General features: G+C 36.9%; 1 protein-coding gene and 1 long non-coding RNA gene across 2 annotated transcripts in view; one reads left to right on the forward strand and one right to left on the reverse strand.

Moving 5' to 3' along the window:
- Tektin-C (Tektin C) overlaps positions 1–27,208 on the reverse strand; it is a 344,208-nt gene that overhangs the window by 276,557 nt on the left and 40,443 nt on the right. The window contains exon 4 of the mRNA XM_043425772.1: positions 3,782–4,054. Within this exon, the coding sequence (XP_043281707.1) occupies positions 3,782–4,054 (273 nt within the window). The remainder of the gene's footprint in view (positions 1–3,781; positions 4,055–27,208) is intronic.
- LOC122414475 (uncharacterized) lies at positions 9,281–10,529 on the forward strand. Its single transcript, XR_006261767.1, has 3 exons — positions 9,281–9,573; positions 9,746–10,158; positions 10,429–10,529. It is a non-coding gene; the product is annotated as an uncharacterized lncRNA (long non-coding RNA).

A 27,208-nucleotide genomic window follows, 5' to 3' on the forward strand; every position in this document is an offset into this window, starting at 1 on the left:
TCTCACTGCTTTTCGCATGCTATATCATCAAAGATAAATATTGAGTTTGGACGAGCTTCACTGGGGGCCACAACTTGTTCATGCTCGTTAAATGGGAAGAATTCCACTCCTTTCACGGGTTTGAGCATTTGCTCGAGAAGTCGATATTTCGGCTGTTTCAACGATTTCGAGTAGAGATAAATGTTCTCGAATCTCAAACCGTTTGGATGTATCAGGAGCGTAAGTAGAGCATTCGTTTTTCCACAATTCGATGGACCACAAAACACGGCACGAATGCTACTAGGTAGTATGTTCCCATGACGCTTCACTTTCTTTGCATCACCTACGAGTTCATCGAAATTTATTACGGGAAGTTGACCACCTTGTTTCTTCATCTTCATCTCGCATGCTACTGATTGAGAAAATCATATAAATGCGACTTTATAATATAATACTGATCAGTCGTGTTGCGACCACCGCGTGGTAATGATTGTGTATGGCAAAGGTCTTGTCAACAGTCTAATTAACAATCTCCCGGTGGAATTGCATCTACCAGGCTATCAATATTGTGGACCTGGCACAAAATTGGTCAAACGTCTTGCTCGTGGTGATGCAGATATAAATCCGCTGGACGCAGCATTCAAATAAAAATCAATCATAAAAAAACGAAATTGTACGGCAGAATCAGGTTAAAAATTTATTGATATGCGATTTATTATTAGTTTAATGTTCTTAATAATAGTATAGGTTAGTTATACCGAATGAAATTCGTTCGCTGGAAAAAGTGAGAAGTAAATATTGCCGTCATTCCAATACCAACTGGGGAGTTATTTTTGGAAGCTTGAACATATTTAATGTGCAAAATGTTTTTTATTTATCGATGCACAATAACATCCCTTGTATAGTACAGGACAATTCGTTTCCATTCTTATTCAATTAGTGCAATTAAGGGAATATTACTTGAAGATAACTCTCTAAATTCGCTCTGCATGAATATTTGTGCTCGATCAGTTCTAGAGAAGCCCTGATTTTTATTTGAATAAACAATTTTAATGGAAAGTGATGGGCCGGACAAGTACTTTTAACTTATATTCAAACATAATTTGTATCGATCCAATCGACGTCGAATATTGTGAATAATACCAGAAGCTCCTGAGAGTCTGAAAAGAATCGATTTTCTAATAAGTTTCTGCCACCATAGAGTAAGAAATGACTAGCTTGCATGTGATTTCTTTGAATTCAAAAGCTTCTTAGAACAATTCCATAAAGTTGAAATTTGGAGTTACTCATAAATTACTTGTCCTTCTATTGATATCATACACTTTAGTGCTGCACGTAACTCAAGTGGTAACTTTTTTCAATTTATCAAAAATTACTTGGCCTCGAATTGAAATAATAAATTTTAATGCTGCACCTAAATTAGATGGAATTTTTTAAAATTGATTTAGCTGTTCGAATCAAATAAGAAGAATGAGGCATCGGTTTCTAAAATGATTTCAAGCGCGATTTTTCGGTTTTATATTTTTTACTTGTTATTTGATTCTTTGGACACTTTAAAAAATAGATACAGATTACTTTTTTTAAAAGATAATGTTTTTTTCAAGATTTGTGAAATTTTTTTCGGATTGTTTTGTATTTTATTTTTAAATAAATTTTTTTACAATGTTTTGAATAAATTTTTTTTAAAGTTTATATTTTTTATTTTTACACACAGATCACAGGTGACTTTCGAGTGCTTCCGAGCTCTCGAGCTCCTTAGCTTTCCGCCAAACTTCCTTGCTCTTTTTATTGAATGTCATTGGCCCAAAAATTCTCTCACCCTTCATTGGTTGCAACAAAATTTCTCTCACCAGGGATTGGTGATCATGGGGGCCAAGAGGCCTATGTTTGTAGCGGTTGGAGTACGCATATACAGATACGTCAAATCCTGAATGTGTTAGTAACTTTTGCATAATCTTAAGCCCGTGCAAAGTTTTTTCTCAGAAATTACGACACCCATCATGCTGATTTTGGGCTCATTCGACAGAGAACTTCTTAATTAGCTTAAAGTTCAATTTTCAAAGCCATACATAACTTATGAGCTTCGCAATTAAAGAAAATCACATGCCAATTTTACCCCCACCATCGCGAATCGTTTTATTCAGAGAAAGTATAGTCTCGGCGAGAGCCTCAGGCCAGCAGACGACAGAGCTGTCAATCTACTTGTCCCGAGACTCTACTGAGTCTCTTGATGTACGTTTGGCCCGTTTTTCATACGATATTAGGTCTTGTTGTCCATACCGCCAGCATTTGCGTTACCCGAAGCATACCGGTGGGAGAAACATATCAAACAATTGCTCGATCACTCTGACGAGATTTTTAAGGATGTTTATCTTTTCCTGGCTGTCGATGGCATGTTTTGGTTTCCCAGTGCTGAGCATAAGCAAAAGATACAACCGATACACCAACGCCCAACCTACCAAATTTACATAAAAATCATGTATTGATTGGGTCCAATTGTTTTTTACGAGTAAAACTTGAAAAAAATCGAAATTTTTTGAAAATTTTGTTTTTTTCCTTTCTTCGTATTTTAAATTTGGGCGATATTTGATGTGAAGTTGTAGGAAAAGTGGACGAAAAGTCGTCCTTTTCATTTTAATAATGCTTGTGTCATTTTCAGGCCCAGTAATCGTGTGCCTTTAATTTTTTGCAAAACTTTGATCTCTCGGGACAGAAAAACGGTTCACCCAATCAACTTACAAATTGGTAGAGTTATCGTGGATACATCGAGCTCTAAAAGTTATGCTTCACATGAGTGATTCCATTGATATTCATAAATTTGCAGTCGATTTTCTGAACAGCTGTAAAAAGACATTTTTCACTCTTTTTTCAAACAAATATTGAGAGTGCAACAATAGAAATTTCCCCATAAATAGAGTGAGCATTTTATAGTGCGTTTATTCAAGTTTCCAAAACCGTCCTTGGAATTACTGTGCGATGATTTTTCGATGACATATCGATGATTCAATACGACAATGTCTTTTTTTATTCAACCATCAATATCTCGGGGAAAAACAATCATACGGAGAATTCTAAAAAACGAAATTGAAGGTCAATGAACAAGCTACCTGATGCTTATATTGATTTGGGTTGCAAAAATTTTTTCAAGACTGTACACACTCGGGAAAAAAATAAAAAAGTTGCAGATTTTTCCTCTCGAGATATTTCTCAGTATCCGCAATTTGTGAGTAAAAAATGGCCAGATATCTTCAAAGTCAAAGAACAAAGCTTCAAAATGCTTTTTTATTTATCGTCATATGACTATTTTTGACTGAGATACAGTATTTCAAAAATTGAGAAAAAATCGACAGAAATTTCTTGTTCCTTTAATTGTTTTCAGTAGTGTAGTTTCTATCAAAAAAACAAAGTTGACTTTCAAATGACCTTGAGTCATCTACCGAAGGTCAAAACAGTTTACGTCGTTAGACGTCCCCCACCAAACTCTGTCAAATTTGTCCTACAAATTTTCATCGGAAGCGCTTGGTTTTCGAGATATTAAAATGATAAAACTAAAATGGGCCACCCTGTATATTAATCTTCCCGAAATGTTATATTGTATATTATCAACTGCAGCTAGCGCTTCAATAGCTAATCTGAACATCTGCTATTTTTATCTATTATCTTTTTTACTTAATTATTTATTTGTTCATCTGAGAGATTAGTAACTTCGATATAGGTTATTCATTATTTTTTTCCCAGTCCGCTCGTTCTCACGTTCGGGTATAACATATTCTACCGTATGATGTAATGGAAGAAAACTTACGAGAGTTCCAGAGGCTCGTTGCCGTAATACAAACTCAAATTCAAACTCGTTTCTCTGAGAAGAAGATTCTGCTTATCTATTTTCAAGTTGTTATCCTTCGCCTCAATATCGTGATCCATAGAATAAAGAATTGCTTTGATGCGTCGAATTTGTTCTTTAATTTGTTCTAATACTTTGACGAGCAAATTTTCCGATCTCGCGATGACTTGACATTCTTTGAGCAACTCCACCTCTACGTCATCGTATACCAGGTCAACTCCGAGTCGTTGTTCTCTGTGAAATGGGAAGAGCAAGTAGAATGAATTCATGCAGGTATATTTAAATCGTTTTTTCAGAGTTTAGTTGATCGACGATATATGAAAGATGTCGGTTTCGAGTAGTCTTTCTTTGTCCCGGTTTCCGAGAAAAAATGTTTCGAAAATTCCTGTCAATTCTAGTGAAAATAAGGGAAACATGATAGAAGTGAATGACAAAACGCACAAGTAGTAAGGCTATACCAGTTCTAACCCCGGGATCTCAGGGGGGAGCGGGGACGGGGGAGCGCGGGGACCGTTGCGGGGCTGCATGGTATGTGGAGGGGGAAGGTTCTCGGACAGCGGGGGTGCGGCGGCACTTTGAAGAGACAAAAAATTTGGGACAAAGGATTTTTTTCACCGAACCCTCGAATGACTGATTTATGTTTCCGGTATCAGATTGTATTGGACGAAATTTTGTGCTCTTTCCAAAGATGGTCTCAATTATCGGACTCCGTGACCTACGATGTTTGCATGTCACACTAATGACAAATTTCTGTGTTTTGTGTTACATTTTTTGTATTCCTGAGGTGGTGCAAGTTCCGACAAGATTTTTGTTTTCAAAACCAGTTTTAACCGACGGGCTCTCAGGAGGGGGGGGGGGGGGGGGCGAAAACGGGGAAACGCATTGCGGGGGCTGCATGGTGTGTGGAGGTTGTCAGGGTAACAAAGAGGGGGAGAGGGGATGCAGCGGTCCTGTTTGCGGCATTGCATAGACAAAGTATATTTTCAGGAATAAAAAGAACTCGCGGATGCCCCCCTCGAATGACTGATTTATGTTTCCTGCGGAGTTTTAAGAAAAGTCAGTTGAGAAGAAAAGTGCTCTCAATTATTGGAATCCGTGACGAAGGAGACCCCTAATGAGAAATTTATGTGTCCCGTATTACATATTTTTACATTCGTGAGATGGTGATGAGATTTCTTTAAAAATGCACCTGTCCTTCCCTCCAACTTTTGACTTGAGAGATGTTTAGAAGAATGTTTTCCGAGAAAAAAAATGTTCACATTGGACTAGAAATCTTTACAGAGATGCACTCGCTCAATGACAGATTTATGTGTCCGGTGTTGCACATTTTTTAACCTGCAGAGGCATTTCTCAAAAGGCGCAAGAAGGGATTTTTGAAGTCAACCGCATTTCCTCCACTTTCTCGATTAGATCCTGGGTACCACATTCGAGTTTCCAGAAAAAGTCAAGATTTTTCCTCCCTCCTACTCATCCCCACCTCAGAAACGAAAAAACGCGTATATAAAAGAAAACAATTTTGAGGAAGGTCCAGACTCTGTTGAGACGACGTAACAGTTACATTTCGAGTCAAATTCCGTTCAGCGCATCATGTCTCTCACCGTCGACATTGCTACCGAGCAATTGCTGCGTATGCAAGCAACTCTCCTGCGGACGTTGGAGCTATTTTTGGTGTGGGAACACCAGTGTGATACCCACATCGAATCGTTGGAGGAGTAAGTTCGATCGAAACGACCACGACTGGGATATCACCACTCGGTCACTTCGCAAATCTTGCGTCTCGAATGTTTGAAGCAGGCAACACGCCAAAGCTTCATACATTGGGGCGGAGGATTGAATGATCATGGATTAACATGGCATGAAATTGACAGCGCATTTGAGAATCGCTTGTCAACCGGTGCTGTGATTAATCGTGATCATATCGACCCACAAAAGTTTCTATTGGATGCGTACGAGCTTGTTGAAGAACAAGTGCAGGCTCATATTTGTAAACATAATAGTATAAAAGTGAACACTTTGTTTAACGGAGAGTTCACTGTGGGCGATAAGCGGGCGAATAAAAGTATCAACACGGGTAATGTTGAACTTTTCACAACATCGGACTTGAGTGAGTGGTATCGGAAGCGAGTAGTGGAGCCGACTCTGAAATCGCTCGAGGAGTTCCAGGAGAGTGACAGTGGCTGGACATTAACATCAATAACAAATTTAACTGTGAACATTAACAAGTACAACGCTTTGCGGGCGGGATGTCACGTTTCGTTGGCGAAACGTATACAGTTGAAAAGAGCGGTGGTAAATGTTAAATCGGCGGATAATGCGTGTTTTGGATGGGCAAAGACTGCTGCTCTTCATCCGGTAGACCGACACAGCGATCGCATATTCTCTTACCCGCATTATTCAACGATATTCAACTTCCAAGGCATCAACTTCCCTATGACGTTGGATCAGATTGGGAAATTTGAGAAGATGAATAATCTCTCAATCAATGTCTATAGCGAGAAGGAGGTAGTCATTCTACCAGTCCGCGTGAGCAAGGAGAAGAAAGAGCGACACTTCAACTTGCTTTACATCGAAGACGTGTCGGGATGTGGAATTGGACACTTCGCGTGGATCAAGAATTTATCCCGGCTTGTCAACTCACAGCTTAATTCTGATGGGCACAAGAAATACATCTGTGTTCGGTAAGTATTTTTAATATACAACTATTTGAAATTTTTTATTGTTATAGATGCCTTCATTACTTCCCAATCATTGATAAGCTGCAGTTCCACGAGGTGGATTGTGGCGTTATCAACGATTGTGCCGTTCGACTACCAGCTGAGAACGACAAATGGTTGGAGTTTACCAATGCCAATCGGAAGGAGCGTCTCCCGTTCGTGGTATACACCGACCTCGAATGTATCCTGGAGAAGACCAGCGCTGAAGAAAGGGAGATAAATAAGAGCCAACATCATCGTGTCTTCAGTGTTGGATATTATGTAAAGTGCTCTTACGATGATTCACTATCGGGATATTACGAGCGCCGAGGTGAGGACTGCGTGGAATGATTCGTAGAAGAACTCAAACAATTAGCTGTGCGCGTTAGTAGATATACAAGGCCGGTTCTGGATATTCTGCTGAGTCATTGTCACGATGACGTCATCATCTAGAACCTTCTAGAACCTTCGATGACGTCATCACTTCGAATGTTCTAGAACGATGACGTCATTTCGAATGTTCCAGAATGATGACGTCATCGATGACGTCATTTAAAAAAAAAATAAAAAAAAATAAAAAAAAATAATAAAAATTTTTTAAAATGACGTCATTTCGAATGTTCCAGAATGATGACGTCATTTCGAAATGAGACGTTCTTTCCTGTTTTACCGACTGAACGAAATATTCTATGAGACGTTCTGTTCTTTTTCCTGTTTTACCGACTGATTGATACGACATCATTTCGAACGTTCTGGAACGATTCGAACTGGATCCAACGGAAATGACCAATCAGATGATTTCGAATATTCCAGAATTATGACGTTATTGATGATTTCATTTCAAGATCATTTCGAAAGTTCTGGAACGATGACGTCATTTCGAATGTTCCAGAATGATGACGTCATCTCGAAATGAGACGCTCTTTCCTGTTTTAACGACTGAAAATTTTGGAAAAATGTTGGAACCGTAGATGTCGCAATTAATAGGAAGCCTGATAATAATACATTCCAAGAATTTCCAAATCTGATTGATGACGTCATCCTGATTTTTAAATTCTGGAAAATTATGTGTCAGAGTGGGGATGTATCCTATAAAAGGGATTTTTCCTTTATCGTCACTTTATGCTGAACACTTGAGCGATACCGTTAACAACAAGCCGAACAATGGAAGCCATTTTGGATTTGCAAGGTTTTAAGATGCCTATCAATAAATTCGTATTAAAAGAGCTGGCAGTCATTAAAATTTATCCCAGTGCCGAAGCTTATGAGGAGTTTGGATGCCTTCTAGTTAAGCCTCCATGTGAATGGGATAGTTTACCAGCCAAGTATAAGAGTCAGAATAAGTGGTGTGAACGCAACCATCATGGTATCCCATGGAATACTGGTGATATTCCTTATGATGAATTAAAGAACGTATTTGACATTATTTTAAAAAATGTGAATTTAGTTTATGTGAAAGGGTTGGAAAAACAGCAATGGATCACAGATATTATAGGAGATTCAAAGTTGATCATTAATATGGAGGATTTGGGTTGCCCCGCATTGCGAAAATTACCCACGCCAATATATCAGCATTACAAGTATCACAATGGGGTACGCGAATACAATTGTGCCTTTGAAAATGTTCAACGTTTGAAGGAATGGTATTTGAAGCATGGTGTTGAAAATTCATCATTTCCACGATCCTTAAGAATCTTCGCTACATTGGGAAGTCTGAGAGCAATGAAGACGGAGGATATCGCTTGTCTTCCTCAAGAATTTATTCTAACTTATGCATGGAAGGACATTGACGACGTATGGGACAGACTTCCTAAAGAATGGCGCATCGATGAGGATTTCATGAGTTATCGCCGATGTCGAAAACACTATCAAAAAACGGATACCGACGAATTCGATGGACCTATACCATTAATCATAAATTGTCTCAAATGTCAATTTTTTTCTGAAAATCTGTATGATGAATATACATAAATGTTTTCAAGTTTTTGAAATCTAACAATACTGCTTATAAAAAGAGAGAAATATCAATTACTGATTAAGAAAGAAATAACTCATCTTTTAAATATGACCTCAGTTATGAGTCGCACTATAGAACAACAAATCCGTGATAGTTTGAGCATGCTTGTAACATGATGCTCTGCGGATGCCCCTACCACGTGGAGAAAAAGTAATTATTTATATTTTTCTGGGGGTCACCGAGTGACGTAAGTATGTATAATCAAGTTTGCTCTATGATTCAAGAAAAAATTTCGAATTATTACCTGCTTATTCAAATACGTTTATAACACATGTTTTTCAGCAGTGGAGCGTCTTATCTCCTGTAACCCGATCTTCTTTTGCGTGGTCCAGTGTCACGAGACTCATGAAATATGCATTACGCAATTATTAGTATACTAATTGTTTAAAATAATGTTTTATGTGAAATACCTTTTATAAAAAATGTTTTGCAATTATAATTTGTAAATAGAAATAATATTAAAAAAAAATCTTTGGAAATGCATCTGAATTTGAAATTATTATTTATTGAATATTCTTACTGATACATAGTTTTGTAGAAACTTCCAGAACCATCTATCGCTAAGAAAATGTTCTATTTTAATAAAATATCATTTCTTCCATTTAAAAACAATTTTTGATTGCGAGTATTGGATCACTTTTATCATTAAAAGCATAATATATATTGTTTGTTAAAGTAATTTTTTATTTTGCATATTATTTTGAAATTTATTTATTCGAATGTTCTCGATATTCTTATAGAAGTATATGAAGAAATTTCTAGAATTAGTCGAACAATTTTGTGAAAAGTATCTAAAGTAACCTACCATTTTACTTGATTCAAAGAGAACATTTTGTAAAGAAGTCTGAATATTTATATTAAAAACTAATTCAATGTTATAATTAATTTTTGAAAGAATTTAATGAGAATTTGTGTAAGTCGTAGTTGAATCTTTCTCGAAGCATTAAACATAAACATAAACATTTGAGACTATATAAAGCGACACATCGCCAAGACGGACCCATCAATCGCTGAGAGTCACCGAACAGCCAACATTATAATCAGTGAGTAATATTTCGTGTGTAACCTTTTTAAAGTCTTCAAACATCAATTGTGTGGAGTGATTGTTAATCCAAAAATAATTTTCAACGTGATTCTGAATTAATTGTAATAAACAATTGATTTTAAGAGGATTTAAAAATTCTATTTCTATAAGTTTTCATTTAAATGTTAAAGATTATGGAAGTATCATCATCAACTCGTACAACAGTCGTTGCGGTCAGCGTACCGCGACAATGGTTGTCAGCGTGTTCAAGGGATGTATTGGAGAGCATCTTACGGCGAGCACTCCGATCATACATCGTGGCTGAAAACGATGTATCAGTAAGAATCGCGGGGATAGAGGCGCAACTGGTTGAATTCCATTTCGGTGAATACTGGTTCGTGCCAAAAAATCTCTTCGACGACAATGACGATGACAACAACGACAACAACGACAACAACGATAACACAGACAAGGAGAATGAGAATGACAACGACGACGACGACGACGACGTAATTGTCCTAGATGACAGCAACGATAACAAAGACAAGGGAAACGAGAAGGACAACGACGATGATGACGATGTAACCGTTCTAAATTAAACATGGTAAGTAACCACATTTTTTTCTATTATCTTGTCTGTAACATTTTTTCTACACGTTCCATCTGTAAACGTGGATCGTTCACGTTTCTATTAATTATTTCCTGAAAATTTAATTTTTCTCATAAATTTTATATTCAATATAAAGTCATAGGTTAAAGAGTTAAAGTTGTTCTTGCTAACGAACGATCTAGGTTTACAGACGAAAGGTTAAGAATTATAATTTCAATCAAATTAACTAGAAATTAATATATATGTTTCTGTGTTTTTTTTCAGTATCGTCATCAACTGCGGTTCCAATACCACGATCGTGATCAGAATTATCATCATCATCATCCCATCATAGTATCATCGGGAACGAGTATCAGAATTTTTTTATAAAGTTATTTTGACTCAAAAAAACTACTTTTTACAAAAAAAAAAAAAATATTTCATCATGTATATGATACTTAAATCATTACTACAATAAAAAGGTTTTTACCATCCTTTATAATTATAAAAAATTGTTTTTCAATAAATATGGTAAAATTAAATGTTTATCGTGTGTACTGGGTATATTATTCCAAAATTATAACCTTCCTTTATTTCACAATAATTTCATCTTTGGACACATACGCACGCACGCAGCGTCTATCATTCAAGTAGTAGTCTATCATTCAATAAAAGAATTTAATTCTCGATCTATATACATCCTATATACATTCGATATACATACATACGATTCTATATACATCCTTATCTCAACAGATGATGAAAACAGAATCCGTCACGCTCCGTATGTAAACAGAGCAACGATGCACTCCCGAGGTTGTTTTCTATACCCATCCTTATTCAACCTATCACCAGTCCGAATACTCAAATTCACACAGCTGTTCCGTAACTTTTAGTATATTTTTTATATTCTTAAGAAAAGATGATACGAAAATATGTTTTTTACATTTTTATTCGTTGATTGTTGTTATACATTTTTCAACAATTTTGCATGGAAATAAAAATGTTTACATGAAAATAAATGTTTTTACATATAAATAAATTCACACTGATTATATTTTCCACCCAAAGGGCGCACATGAAGATGATTTTCGATAGATGCTTGAGTCATTTTTTGAAATTCCTCTGGATGTTCTTGGAATGCTTTGGTGATTCTGGCTGGTAGAAATACTTGAAATTCGTTCTCAAGTTCCATTGTGACTTGTCCTCCGAATGTTGTATTTATTTGTTTCAACCCGGTGATTTTGTAGATTTTTCCAGGCTCCAAATCTACGAACTTCTTCGTTGGCAGGAAATTATCCATGCGACTGACTTTGTTGATTACCGACAAATCCATATTACTGAGATCACTGTTCTTGATATAAATATAATTGTGACAACTTTCTTGTGAGATTGTTTGTATCACTTTTCAATTGAATGAGCTTTCGAAGTTCTTGAATATTTTTCAAAAATAATTCGATTCTCGTTTTTAACTCTCGACGATCCTTATTTCGATCTCGCATTTGACTGATGGACATCATGAAAAATTCAGCCTTTTATACTCATCTACCCCTTCTTCCTGAATTTTTTCTGAATGACATCATCTATCCCGAATGATCCAGAATATTCTATTGATATTATTTATCATGAGTTATATTTTCCATCGTGAATGCTGCCATCTACTCACACATTCTGGAATATACTAATCAGATAAGGATTATTCCTAGATTTTTTTTCGGTTAATCATTTTTCCATTGAAATCTCTGCTCATGCTCGAGTATAAATAGAGCGGTACTCGTGTGATTCTTCATTGATTTCCTACCCTGTGCACAATTACGATCTATACACAATGGAATCAAAAAAGTGTTTGCAACTAATAAGCTTGATGAAAAAAGCCTATAAATTATTAAAAAATGCATCCGGTGATCAAGTAGATAAATGGATGAAATATGGAACTCGTAATATCAAATTATTAAATAAAATATTGAAAAATTGTGATCTATCGAGTGGTGAAAAAACGAAAATTCAAACAACTATATCATTGCTCATATCATTGCGTGAAAAATTCAAGAATGATCAGAGACGTGGTGGAAATATTGGCGCGCGTGAAAAAACGACTGATCGTATTCGCTGGGTAGATCTCGAAACAGCTTTTAACAGTCGTATCCGAACCGGTGCAGTGGTGAATCTCCTTCACAAGGATCTGAGATCATTCCTGTACGATGCAAAAGTATCCACAGTCAAAAGATTAGCAAATTTAATACAAAAAGTTGGAAATCTGAAAGTGAACGTTGTATTGGCGTGTGAATTTTCTACAATGAAAAATGGTGAAATAATCGAAGAGAAGAAATTTTTCAATACTAGAAACGAAGCAATCCTTGCCGCTACAGACATTAAAAGATGGTTCGATGAAAATGTAACGGATCGGCTGTTGACGAAAATTGAGGAATTTCAAGAACGTGATTCCGGTTGGTCGTTGCGTGAAATCATAAACCTCGTAGTCAATATCAATCAGTACTCACCGTTGCGTGGAGCTTTGTCAACATTTGTTACGTTGCCTCACGACATACAGAAGAAGAAGGCTGTCGTAAATATAAAAAACGATGATGAATTTTGTTTTCTGTGGGCTGTGACAGCAGCCCTTCATCCAATGCATAAGAATGTAGATAAACTTAGTTCATACTCCCAATATTTATCAGAGCTCAAGCATGACGGTATAAACTTTCCAATTACTTTAAACAGTATTCCTAAATTTGAAAAAATGAATAATTTGACAATCAACGTATATGGTATTGAAAAATGCAAACAAAAAAGTGAAATTGTACCGTTATACTTGAGCAAAAATAAATCGGAAAAACCAACGATTCACCTTCTCATGGTGGCGAGTAATATTGGTATGGAAGTAGATGATGAGAACAATTTCCAACCAATTTATCACTTTGCTTGGATTCGTAATTTGTCGCGTCTACTGAGTTCACAGGTAACAAATTATGATAAACGCACATGGTTCTGTGATAACTGTTTAAACCATTTTTATCTTCAACAGTCTTTTGAAAATCATAAACGCGATTGCTTGAGTCTAAATAAGGCGAAAATGGTGTTACCGGACGAAGAAAACAAAATATTGAAATTCAAAAATTATCGGTACAAAGAATCAGTACCATTCGTTGTGTATGCCGATCTCGAGAGTATTCTCGAACCAACTGGAAATGATATACAGTGTCAAAAGCATGTCCCACACAGTGTAGCGTATTATTTACAATGTGCCTTTGACGAGACGCTCTCAAATTTTGCAATAAAACGTGGATCTGATTGTATCGAGTGGTTCATCGATCAATTATTGTTAATAGCGCAAATGGTTGATTCTCGTGTGAATAATATCTTGCCTATGAAACCGCTCACAACCAACGAAAAAATAGCGTACAAAAATGCTGAAATGTGTCATATCTGTGAGCAGCCATTCACTCACACTGATGTGAAGCACCGTGATCATTGTCATTTTACTGGTAAGTATCGCGGTGCTGCGCATCAAGGGTGTAATTTGAACTATACTAAGTCTCACACCATTCCAATAGTTTTTCACAATCTCTCCGGCTACGACTCACATTTTCTCATTAAATCTCTGGCTACACGATTCGATGGTACGGTTAAACTTCTTCCAATTAATAAAGATAGATATATTTCTTTCACAAAATACGTCTCAGGCACAAATGTAAATTTACGCTTCATCGATTCATTCAGGTTCATGCCAAGCAGTCTTGACAAATTGTCATCTTACCTGAATGACCATGATAAATCGATTACCCGAAAACACTGTAATAGTGTGGAGGAGTTCAAAATGCTCTCAAGAAAGGGAGTATTTCCTTATGAATACATTGATTCTTGGGAAAAACTCGATGAAAAGCAGTTGCCATCAAAAGAGCATTTTTATTCAAAACTCAACAACGAGGAAATCTCCGACCAAGACTACGATCATGCAATGAAAGTTTGGAATGCGTTCAAAATCACCTCATTAGCTGAATATTCGGATTTATATTTGAAAACTGATGTACTGCTTTTGGCTGACATATTTGAAAATTTTCGACGCAACTGCTTTTCTACTTACAAATTGGACCCTCTGCATTATTTCACGGCTCCGGGACTTGCTTTTGATGCGATGCTCAAGTGTACCGGGGTGGAGCTTGAGCTTCTCACTGATGTTGAGAAAATTTTGTTTATCGAGAGTGGTCTTCGTGGTGGAGTAGCACAGTGCTCAAACCGATATGCTCAAGCAAACAATAGATACATGAATGAAAAATTCGATCCAAGCAAAGAGGAAACATATCTCATGTACTTTGATGTGAATAATCTCTACGGTGGAGCTATGAGTCTGTTTTTACCCTATGATGGTTTCGAATGGATATCACATATAGATATATTCAACGTTCCAGATGATTCGCCTATTGGTTACATACTCGAAGTAGACTTGGAATACCCTGAAGAACTTTTCGAGCTACATAAAGATCTCCCACTTTGTCCGGAACATTACACACCACCCAATAGTAAACAATCAAAATTGATAACGACACTTCATTCCAAACATAGATATATACTACATTATCGAAATTTAAAACAATATTTAAACCTGGGAATGAAACTAACCAAAATTCACAGAATTCTAAAATTTAACCAAGCTCCATGGCTGAAAAAATACATAGATTTAAATACAGAATTGCGAAAAAAATCCAATAATGAATTTGAAAAAAACTTTTATAAATTAATGAACAACGCAGTTTTTGGAAAAACAATGGAAAATGTGAGAAAACATAAAGATGTAAGAATCGTGACAAAGTGGGAGGGAAGGTATGGAGCAAAAGCTCTCATTGCAAAACCAAATTTCCATAGTTGTACAGTATTTGACAATGATATGGTTATAATTGAGATGGATCGCACCAAAGTACTTTTCAATAAACCCATTTACGTTGGATTTTCGGTTCTCGATCTATCGAAAACATACATTTACGATTTCCACTACAATTATATCAAGAAAACATTCGGAAATCAAGCAAAGCTCATGTATACCGATACAGATAGTCTTCTATATCATTTCACTGTTCCTAACATTTATGATTATATCAAACGAGATTTGCAAAAATTTGACACTTCCGATTACCCCAGCAATAACGTTTATGGAATTCCTCTAGTGAATAAAAAAGTTCTTGGTTTGATGAAAGATGAAATGAATGGCAAAATAATCGAGGAATTTATTGGATTACGAGCGAAATTATACGCATTTAAGGTTTTCAGTGAGAATGGGGATAGAAAGAAGGCTAAAGGAATTAAAGGATCAACATTGAAAACAATAACATTTGAAGATTATAAAAAATGTTTATTTGATCACCACGATTCGATAAAACATCAATATTTAATTCAGAGTCAGAAACATGAGGTTTATACGATAAAACAGAAAAAATTAGCTTTGAGCTGGCAAGATGATAAAAGAATTCTGTTACCTCACACAACGGATACTGTACCATATGGTTATAAGAAAAAATAAAAAAAACTCATTTTTGTATGTGTGTGTGTGTGTGTGTATTTATTCAAAAAACCTTTACAAATCTGATTCATTTATCCATGTATTGTGTGAATTGTCGAAACCTAGCCATTTGACGAGCAGTTTATTTCCACGTTTTCGCACTATTTTTTCCACAAGGTAAATATCCGGATATTTGACTTTTGTGAGCTCTTCTTGATAGAAACCACCTTCAATTGGTTGATTCTGGTAGTCCACAAGTTTATATGTAACAGGATCGGTATTTTGTATCATACTTATGGTAAATATTTCGGTTGTCCAGTTGGGTGTATAACCTTTTTCGAAAACATGCTTGTACTTGCTGATTCGGACTCTATCACCAACTTTAAACTTTACTTTTTGCGTACCACTCACGCGATAAACTCCATAAATATTGCGTAGAATTTTTTTCTCATTTTGAACGTTTACATCTTTAGGTTTCATCTTTATTGTTCGATGTTTGCTGTCATTGTAACTTGAAATCAGATCATCCAAAATGTCTATCCATTTGTACGTACCTCGCAAACTAAATTGTTTCCACATTTTACTTTTCACGGTGCGATTGAAACGTTCGCATATTGATGCTTTCATATTGCTAAATGTAGAGTATAATTTAATATTATAACGTTGTAGGAGGGCTTTGAATTCATTATTATAAAATTCTTTACCACGATCGACATGTAATTTTTTTGGTACGCGACCCTCGGCAAGTATAGTTGCTAGAGCATTCGATACATCTCTGCCATTCTTACTCTTGATCGGCATCGCCCAAGCATACTTTGAAAATATATCAATGATCGTAAGTAAATATTTGTAACCGTTGTTGTATCGCGCATACGCAGTCATATCCACGAGATCTGCCTGCCAAGTTTCATCTAATCCTCGAATATCCACACGACGACGAGGATAGTTTTTTCTGGCAGGTCTGTGAAGCTCTTCCACCACCACTCTTTTCTTCTCACTCATTCTAGTGCGTTGATCCAAAATTACTTGAAAATTGCGAAATGCTCGGATTCACGATTCGTTTCTCGTTTATTTTTGTCTGAAAGTTCGCTATCATCAACTCGATGTTTTTGGCTTATATTATGGATTTTTTCCAATGCTATCAGTCTGTCTTCCAATTGTGCAATGATTTCAGAATTACGCATCGTCAATTCTGCTAGTGTATCCTGATTAATACGTTGGGTGTTTAAGTTGTCATTAAAATTGTTTTCGAGAGCTCGAATCATGGTTTCATGATCATCCAGCTGGTTTCGCATGGAAGATGTAATTGTATACACGAGACGTACTTCTTGTTTAACAAAATTTTGCATTAATCGTACAGTAACAGCATCATTCTCGAGTTTAGGCTCAGCAAGATTACACAATCTCTTATTATCTATATCATATTGACCATCGAGCGTAATTTTAAATCCATTACCAGGAGGACCACGGCTCCCCGGAGAAACACTCTTATTCGACAATTGTCGTCCAAACACGTCGACACTCATGATTTAACTGAACTCGAGTAGTGTGTGTACTACCTAATAAATAATTTGAGCTTCACGCAATTCCTCGATGATGGAAATTATTTCATTGACGTGACTTGCATTGCCTGCAACTTGTGAAGCATAAAGAAGACGCAGTCTATCAACTAGCTCATTAGGGTCATCCCAATAAACGTAATCCAGGGTACTATTTCTTTTGAAAATTTTATACCGCGGTAAGCTTTTACCCAATCGTTCCGAGTGTCGCGTTGGTGAGGATTTTCTCATCGGTGAATCAATCATTTGAGCAATTATATTTTTGAATTTTTTACTATTATCATTGCGAATTGCGTGATCATGAATATAATGTTTTCTATAAGCGTTTGTCGAATTGAGAATTTTGCGATAATTTTCTCTATCGTTTGTCGTTATTCGAGATTCATCGGGGGATTTTTTAAACAGCAATTCCAATAAACCCTCACTTTGATCAAAAGTCTTATCACCGATACGAATAATATTTCGCTCAAACGTAATTGGTGAATTTCCGATCATTAAACGATTTCCCTGTAATTTTCGTACTCCATACGATGTATCCAGCTCTTTCTTTTCCACCGTGTCAAACATATTTAAGTAATTTTGAGACAAATCATCACGTTTAATACTATCATCATCATCCTCAAAACTAATATCCTCTTCCGAGATATCCCCGTGAGCCGTTTGAAACGAACGTTCGAATTCATCATCTTCGTTATCGATAAATTCATCTTCTTTTTTCACGGAAGACTCCTCATTCGGTTCTTTCTTGATAGCTGATTCCTGTTTTACTGACTGATCAACCAACTTCTCCAAAGGATTCATTACGGGTTTGAAAATTTCACTCATGGCTTTCTCAGCCGTCATTTTCCCCAATTTCAACATTTTGTGTTTTCGTCGAATCGCATCGCTCGCGCTGGCAATTCGGCGTAAAATGTTTTTTTCCTTATTCAGCTCGGCTCTGTGCATATTCACACTTTTAAGGTTGCATTTCAACTGTGCGATAAAGTTTGAAATTATAAATATATAAAGCAATCGAATCCTCTCCTGTAACGACCCTTGTTCAATTCACTATCCTTGTCTATTACCACGAACCCATATTTATTATCATTCCAGCACTTTGAACATAAACTTTTAAATTGTTTGTAAGACATGTCGGTATTTACGTGATCATCGTATATATGTTTCAAATTCATTTCATCTTGCTTAAAAATAACCAGTAAATTGATATTATCACGAACGAGATGTTTTGGGATACGTGCATACGTTTGGCAGAGGTAAAAGCAGTCTACGTCTTTGTGTCGTCCCATGCAGAAAAATGCTCTCACATTGTCCTGTTTTTCACAAGCGATATCATCGAAAATCATGAGGGAATTTGGTTGAGCTTCTTCCGGTTTGATTACTAGCTCATGATCGGTGAAGGGAAAATATTTCACTCCTTGCACAGATTCGAGTAAGCGTTTGAGAAATATGTACTTTGGCTGATTCAAAGACTTTGAATACACATACACATTCTCAAATCTCAAACCGTTGGGATGTGTAATGAGGGTGAGAAGCGCGTTGGTCTTGCCACAATTCGATGGACCACAAAATACTGCACGTATACTACTTGGTAACAGCTCCCCATGACGTTTATTCTTAGCATCATGTTGCACGAACTCATCAAAATTCTTTATAGATAATTTGATTGGTTGATTATTAAACCTCATCATGATCATGACTGAGAGAAATAGGTATAAGTACGTCGCTTATAAAGACATTTCTCAGTTGTCATCGAACTTTCGATACATACACACGAAAATGGATAATCGAGATAAAAATCCCATAACTCAGAGCATGAAGGAATACTTGAAAGATCAATTTTATCGTGGAACTAAGAAATCTGACTGGGAAGCTAAAACAATAACAGGCAGTGAGCCATTTTCAGGAAGCGTTCAGCCTGGAAAATATGGTGCAGTAGGTGATGAGAAAAAAAAGTATAAATAGGATGTCTAAAAACGGTATCTCCTCAGTAATGATCGAGCGTCGGAAGAAACGTGGAAAAGGACTTATCAACGATCTCATCAATAAACTTCCGGTTGAACTACATTTACCTGGCTATCAATATTGTGGTCCTGGTACTAAACTGAAACAGAGACTTGAACGAGGTGATCCGGGAATTAATGCGCTCGACGCGGCTTGCAAAGAGCACGACATTGCGTATTCGAAAAATCGAGAAAACATCGACGCTCGACACGCAGCGGACAGAGTACTCCACGACAAAGCTTGGCAGCGTGTTTTTGCAAAAGACGCAAATTTCGGTGAAAAAGCTGCAGCTTTGGGCGTTGCGAATATCATGAAGGCTAAAACCAAACTCGGTCTGGGTGTGAAGGGGCGGACATTCAGTTCAGGTGCAAAGAGGATGCAAGTGAAACCTAATAAGAAAAAGATAGCGTTCAAACGGATCGTTGATGCAGCTAAAATGTCAATACGTCCTGGAACGGTTGATCCTATCAGAACGGCATTAAAAAGTGCTCGTGATGTTGTGAAAAAAGCGGGTGGAAAGAACAAATTTCAATCACCTCGGATCCTACGAGTACCCGAGAAAATTGGGGGTTTGCTACCATTTCTCATACCACTGTTTGCTGGGCTAAGTGCAACAGGGGCTCTTGCGGGGGGTGCAGCGGGTATAACAAAAGCCATAAATGATGCGCGAGCTGCGAAACGTCAATTGGAAGAAAGCAGACGACACAATGAGACTATGGAATCTATTGCTTTGGGTAAAGGACTCTACCTGAAACCCTACAAAAAAGGTCTGGGATTGCATCTGAAACCCTACCCAACAAAAAACCTATAAGGCTACCACACCGAGCACTCACCGATACAGATATCACAAAATATGCCAAAGCTATGAAAATTCCACATTTCCGTGGAGTTTATATGAGAAACGCGTTACCACGGAATGGACCACGAAAGTACGAATCTGCCGTTGTCAATTTGGATGATAAGTATGGTCCTGGCACACACTGGGTTGCATACAAAAAAATCAATCATAACGTCGTTTACTTTGATAGCTTTGGAAATCTTCAACCACCGCAAGATCTCATGAAATATCTCGGTGTTGGTAGCATTGTCAAATACAATTATAAAAATTATCAAGATTATGATACAGTGGTGTGTGGTCACCTGTGTCTTAAATTTCTTAATAATGAACTATAAAAAGTATCTCACAATACGTGAAGTACCAGTTAAACGTCAACTATCATGAGTGATTCTTTCACATTGACTCTCTCGGGAACGAGCTCTATTCTAGAGGCTCACTATTTCCCACCTATTGAACTATCACCATTCAAGAACTACACTCTCGGGCTCGTAGAACTGCTCACATTTAACTCAATTCCCAATATCGATGTGGGGAATAACAAATTTTATGTAGGGCAGGAAGTCATCACAATACCCACTGGGAGCTATGAAATTGAGGACATCGAGCGTTACTTACAAAGTACACTTTCAGATAAGAATATCTCCATTAGTCTAAGACCGAACAACAATACTCTGTGCAGCGAGATCAAGTGCAATCAACAAATCAATTTTATACCCAATGATTCGATTGGACGTCTGCTAGGCTTCACCCCACGCAGACTAGAAGCCAATAAAATACACAAATCAGAGTTACCGGTAACGATTCTCAAAATTAATTCGCTACGAGTCGAGTGCAACATTAGCACGGGTGCATATATCAATGCACAACGAGTACATACGATCCATGAATTTTTCCCAGTCGTTCCACCGGGATATAAGATCGTTGAAGTACCGTCACACGTCATTTATCTTCCAATAGCCGTACAGTCAATAGATCATCTACAACTTAAACTTGTGGATCAAGACGGTCAATTGGTAAATTTTCGAGGAGAAATTATAACAATACGATTACATGTAAAATCAGCATAATGGGAATAGTTTTTGATACAAGAGTTGTACGAAACTATAAGAGTGAATCAAGATGTCGAGAACCAATCAGTCATCGAACATCTCTCAAGACGGTTACACATCCGAGAGAACCAATCCCAAGATCTCTCAAAAATCTAACACGTCCAAACATTCAGTTTCTGAAAAAATTGGGTCTGACAATTCGAGCAGTTGGAAGAAGAAAAAAGTAAAAATTCATATCTGCGGTGTTATTGTAGTTTGCTTTGTACCATGGAGAAAATTCTAGAAATACAGAAACCTATTATCTTTGATGAATCTATCGCGCACTATGAACTTCACTCACATCAACCATTCGCATCGGCAACTTTTAATAACAACGATGAAATTCGAATCGCCGTTCAACATCAGGACTTGTGTCTCCTACCAAGTAGAAGCTTTCTACATGTTTATGGTAGACTAACGAAAGTTGATGGAAATGCTGTTCAAAATACAAAATTAGTTAACAACGCCATCTGCCATATGTTCGAAGAAATACGTTATGAACTCAATGCTATTGAAATTGATCGTAACAAAAATGTCGGTCTCACAACACTTATGAAGAATTACGTGTCTCAGAGTCCTGAACAAATGTCTGTGATGGAAAATGCTGGCTGGTTGAGTAACGATGAGAGTACATTAATCGATAATGATGGTTACTTTGACCTATGTATTCCATTGTCATTGATACTGGGATTTGCTGAGGATTATAATCAAATCATCATTAATGCTAAACATGAACTGATTCTCACGAGATCAAATAACGATACCAATGCCGTTGTGCAGACTCCTCCAGCTGAGCAATTCAAAATCTCATTGCTGAAAATCGAATGGGTGGTACCGTACATAAAAATTTCAGACCAACGAAAAATTTCATTACTCAACTTCATTGCAAAGGATCCACCAATAGCACTGAGTTTTCGAACATGGGAATTGTATGAGTATCCACTACTACCCATGACGTCAAAAAACGTGTGGGTCGTTAAAACATCGACCCAGCTTGAAAAACCTCGATATGTCATAGTAGGATTTCAAACAGCGAGAAAAAGCACTGCTAATGCAAACGCGAGTCATTTTGATCATTGTAACCTTCGAGACGTTAAACTATTTCTAAATTCTCAATGTTATCCTTACGGAAATTTGAATCTTGACATTGCTCATAATCAATTCGCTCTATTGTACGATATGTATACGAGCTTTCAGGTCTCCTATTATGGTAAAGAGCCTGAACCGATGTTGAACAAAGCTGATTTTATTAAATACGCTCCACTCATTGTGATTGATTGTTCGAAACAAAACGAGTTTCTGAAATCAGGACCAGTGGATATACGTTTGGAATTTGAATCAGCAGGTGCTTTTCCAGCTCAAACCGCAGCATATTGCTTGATTCTACATGATCGAATTATTGAATATAATCCAATAAGTGGCAATGTTAAGAAACTGGTATAATTTGTGTATTATCGAATCTAATAAAATGTAAAATTTTTTTATGAAAAAAAATCAAGGAATTCTTGGAATTGATTATTTTCCGTCCCAAACACCCGCATTTACATGATCAAATTATAAAATTTAATTAGAAACGTTCGAAAATGTTTAAGGATAAATAAAAAACAATGAGTTTTCATGTGTTTTTTTTATTCTTGTTACATTACTACTTCATTAGCAATTATCTCTACAAATTCTTTCAAATTCTCCATATCACGGCGTAAGCTGCGAACATGTTTGTATATAATCTCAATTGATCCACGTATGTCATCACATCGTGCACAAAGTACTTTTTCTTGTTTCACTTTTTCCAAATTTCGTTGAAACTCCAGTATGTCGTGGATAAAATCATATATTCCGTCAGGCGAATCACTTCCGAAATGCTTTGATATAACATCATCATAGCTACAGAAGTATGGTGGAAGACGACACAGAAGCTTTATCTCGTCTGGTGTTGAAGCGTTCATCATGATGACTCTATTAACTGCGCTTAGAACTTGCAACCTCTTTGTACCATTACCCCTACTCTCAAAAACATTCTGGAACATTCGAAATGACGTCATCTGATTGGTCATTTCGGTTGGATTCAAATTGCGCCATCTACAGATCCAACCTTTTTCCGAAATTTTCAGTCGGTAAAACAGGAAATGGTGTCTCATAGAATATTTTGAAATGACGTTCTAGAACTTTCGAAATGACGTCATCGTTCTAGAAGGTTCGAAAGTCATCGTTCCACAGGATGACGTCATCGTTCTAGAACGTTCGAAATGATGACGTCATCGTGACAATGACTCAGCAAAAAAGTATCCAGAACAAATGGTGTCTCATAGAATATTTTGAAATGACGTTCTAGAACTTTCGAAATGACGTCATCGTTCTAGAAGGTTCGAAAGTCATCGTTCCACAGCGTTCGAAATGATGACGTCATCGTTCTAGAACGTTCGAAATGATGACGTCATCGTTCCAGAACATTCGAAATGATGACGTCATCGTTCTAGAACGTTCGAAATGATGACGTCATCGTTCTAGAACGTTCGAAATGATGACGTCATCGTTCTAGAACATTCGAAATGATGACGTCATCGTTCTAGAACGTTCGAAATGATGACGTCATCGTTCCAGAACATTCGAAATGATGACGTCATCGTTCTAGAACGTTCGAAATGATGACGTCATCGTTCTAGAACGTTCGAAATGATGACGTCATCGTTCCAGAACGTTCGAAATGATGACGTCATCGTTCTAGAACGTTCGAAATGATGACGTCATCGTTCTAGAACATTCGAAATGATGACGTCATCGTTCTAGAACGTTCGAAATGATGACGTCATCGTTCCAGAACATTCGAAATGATGACGTCATCGTTCTAGAACGTTCGAAATGATGACGTCATCGTTCTAGAACATTCGAAATGATGACGTCATCGTTCTAGAACGTTCGAAATGATGACGTCATCGTGACAATGACTCAGCAGAATATCCAGAACCGGCCTTGTATATCTACTCGCGTTGAACAGATTCTTCTAACGAACGTTCCGATGAAAGAATTGTCTCCGCAAGAGTGGAGGAAAAAGAGTGTCATATTTGCGAGAAAACTTTTGTCGAGGGTGATGAGCGTGTTCGCGATCATTGCCACCTGACAGGGCAATTCAGGGGTCCGGCTCATTCAAATTGTAATTTAAACTATCAGAATTCGTTTTTCATGCCAATAATTTTTCATAATTTATCCGGTTATGACGCGCATTTCATTATAAAAGAAGTTGCGACTGCGTTCGCGGGGAAAATCGATTTTCTCCCGATAACAAAAGAAAAGTACATCTCCTTCTCGAAAACTGTTCAAACATCTAAAGACACGCGGAAAAATATAAAATTACGTTTCATCGAGTCTTTCAGATTTCTCAATTAATACAAGTCTCGATAAATTAGCATCATTCCTAACTGCAGACAAACTCGCGACGTTAAAATCACAATTCCAAGATGTGAACGATTTTCATTTATTAACACGAAAAGGTGTCTTTCCATACGAGTACATTGATAGTTTGGAAAAGTTGGATGAAACGGAGCTTCCACCGCGAGAAGCATTTTACAGCTCTTTAACTGATTCAACAGTTTCCGAAAAGGAGTATGCACATGCGAAAAATGTGTGGGAACGATTTTCAACGCGAACGCTCGGCGAATACAGCGATTTATACTTGAAGACTGACGTATTACTATTAGCCGATATTTTTGAGAATTTCCGCGATACTTGCCTGAAAAGTTATGGTCTTGACCCTGCGTTTTACTACACTCTCCCCGGATATACCTGGGATGCCATGATGAAATATACAAAAGTAAAATTTGAATTGCTCACAGACATCGACATGGTATTGTTCGTGGAGAGAGGTATCCGAAGTGGTCTTAGTCAATGCTCCAAAAGACATGCCCGTGCCAATAACAAGTACATGAACTCGTATGACCCATCTATACCATCGTCATACTTGATGTATTTTGATGTGAACAATTTGTATGGATGGGCAATGAGTCAACCACTACCTTATGCAGATTTCGGATGGATTGAAGACATTGCAAACTTCAACATCGAATCTCATCCATTTGAATCTGAAATTGGCTATATTCTTGAGGTTGATCTGGAATATCCGAAACACTTGCACGATGCACATAGTGATTTGCCATTTTGTCCAACGCATGACAAATCTCCGGGCACCAAGCAAGAGAAGCTTCTTGCCACGGTGAATGCGAAAAAACGATATGTCATCCACTATCGTGCATTGCAACAGTGTTTGAAAGATGGTTTGACAATCACTAAAATTCATAGAGTCTTGAAGTTTAAGCAATCTTCCTGGCTCAAAACATACATTGATTTGAATACACAGTTTCGTACACGAGCGAAAAATGATTTTGAAAAAAATCTATTCAAATTAATGAATAATGCTGTGTTTGAAAAAACCATGGAGGATGTTCGTAGTCACGTCCAAGTTAAACTGTTAACGGAATGGGCACGTCGATACGGAGCAGAGGATATGATTGCTAAACCTAACTTTCACAGTCGAAGTATTTTTGCGGAAAATTTAATCGCTGTAGAGTTGCGAAATCTCCAAGTGAAATTTAACAAACCGATATATGTTGGCATGTCTATTTTAAATATTTCAAAAACTTGTTTATATGAATTTCCCCACGAGTTCATGATGCCGATGTACTGGGATAAATGTAAAGTCATGTATACGGATACTGATAGTTTAATTTACCATATTGAATGTGAAGACGTGTACGAGGACATGAAATGTAATCTCGACAAATATGACACCAGCGACTATCCCCATGACAACGTTTATGGTATACCGCTAGTCAACAAAAAGGTCCCGGGTCTCATGAAAGATGAGAACAATGGGGCCATAATGACCGAATTCGTTGGACTTAGATCGAAGATGTATGCGACGCGAGTTGAGGGTAAGAAAGATGTTAAAAAAGCAAAGGGAGTAAAAAGTAATGTTGTGGCGAGAACCATAACATTCGAAGATTATGTGAAATGTCTCAATGAACAGATTGAAATGAAGCGTTCTCAATCTTCAATTCGCTCTACATTACACAATGTCTATACCATCACGGAGACAAAAATTGCTCTAAGTCCACACGATGACAAGCGGTATGTTATACCTGGAACGGTAGACACGTTGCCATGGGGCCATTACAGTATTCCCGAATTTTCAGAAGCTATGGAGGCATAGATCATTGTAAATGCGAATGTGTACTTACGAGTGTTAGAGATTGAGAGTATATTTGTACATTGAAAGTGAAAAAAATTGTGAGAGTGAGAACTTGTTCTCAACATTGATCTGTAATAAAAATTCTGTAAGAGAGGACTTTTCCTCAAAAACTTGTACATTTGTAATCATATTTTGTAACTGATGTAAAATAATTTTTTTTTTTTGTGAAACTCTGTCATTCTTTTTCCTTCAATCTGCTTTTCGTGCGGAGAACTTAGTTGGGGAAAGGTCGTAAAAATAAATCAGAATTTGAAATTTTTTTTATCTTTATTGCTTACAAATCATTTTTACTTATCCAACTATTGTGTGTATTGTCGAAACCTAGCTATTTTACAAACAACTGACTGCCACGCTTCTTCAATACTTTTTCAATGAGATATATATCGGGATATTTGGCTCGAAGCAGCTCTTGTTCGTAGAAACCACCGGCGATGGGCTCATCTTGATGATCTTTTATATTATAAGTAACTGGATTAGTTTTTCTAACTCGATATATTGTAAATATTTCCGTTGTCCAGTTTGGTGTATAACCTTTTCCGAATACATTCTTAAATTTACTTATGCGCACTTTATCGCCGATTTTAAATTTTGCTTGGTTTCCAACTTCTGGTCTATTGTATACATTACGCAACAGGCGTTTTTCATTCGCAGTGTTCACATCTTCCGGTTTCATTTTTATCGTACGATGTAATGTATCATTATATTTTATAATTAATATATCGAGAATATCGATCCATTTCCAGTTTCCGCGAAAACTAAATTGAATCCACATTTTATTCTTAAGTGTACGATTGAAGCGCTCACAAATGGATGCTTTCAAATTACTAAATGTAGAATACAAGT

The sequence above is a fragment of the Venturia canescens genome, chromosome 8 (genome assembly GCF_019457755.1).
Source record: "Venturia canescens isolate UGA chromosome 8, ASM1945775v1, whole genome shotgun sequence".
NCBI lineage: Eukaryota > Metazoa > Arthropoda > Insecta > Hymenoptera > Ichneumonidae > Venturia > Venturia canescens.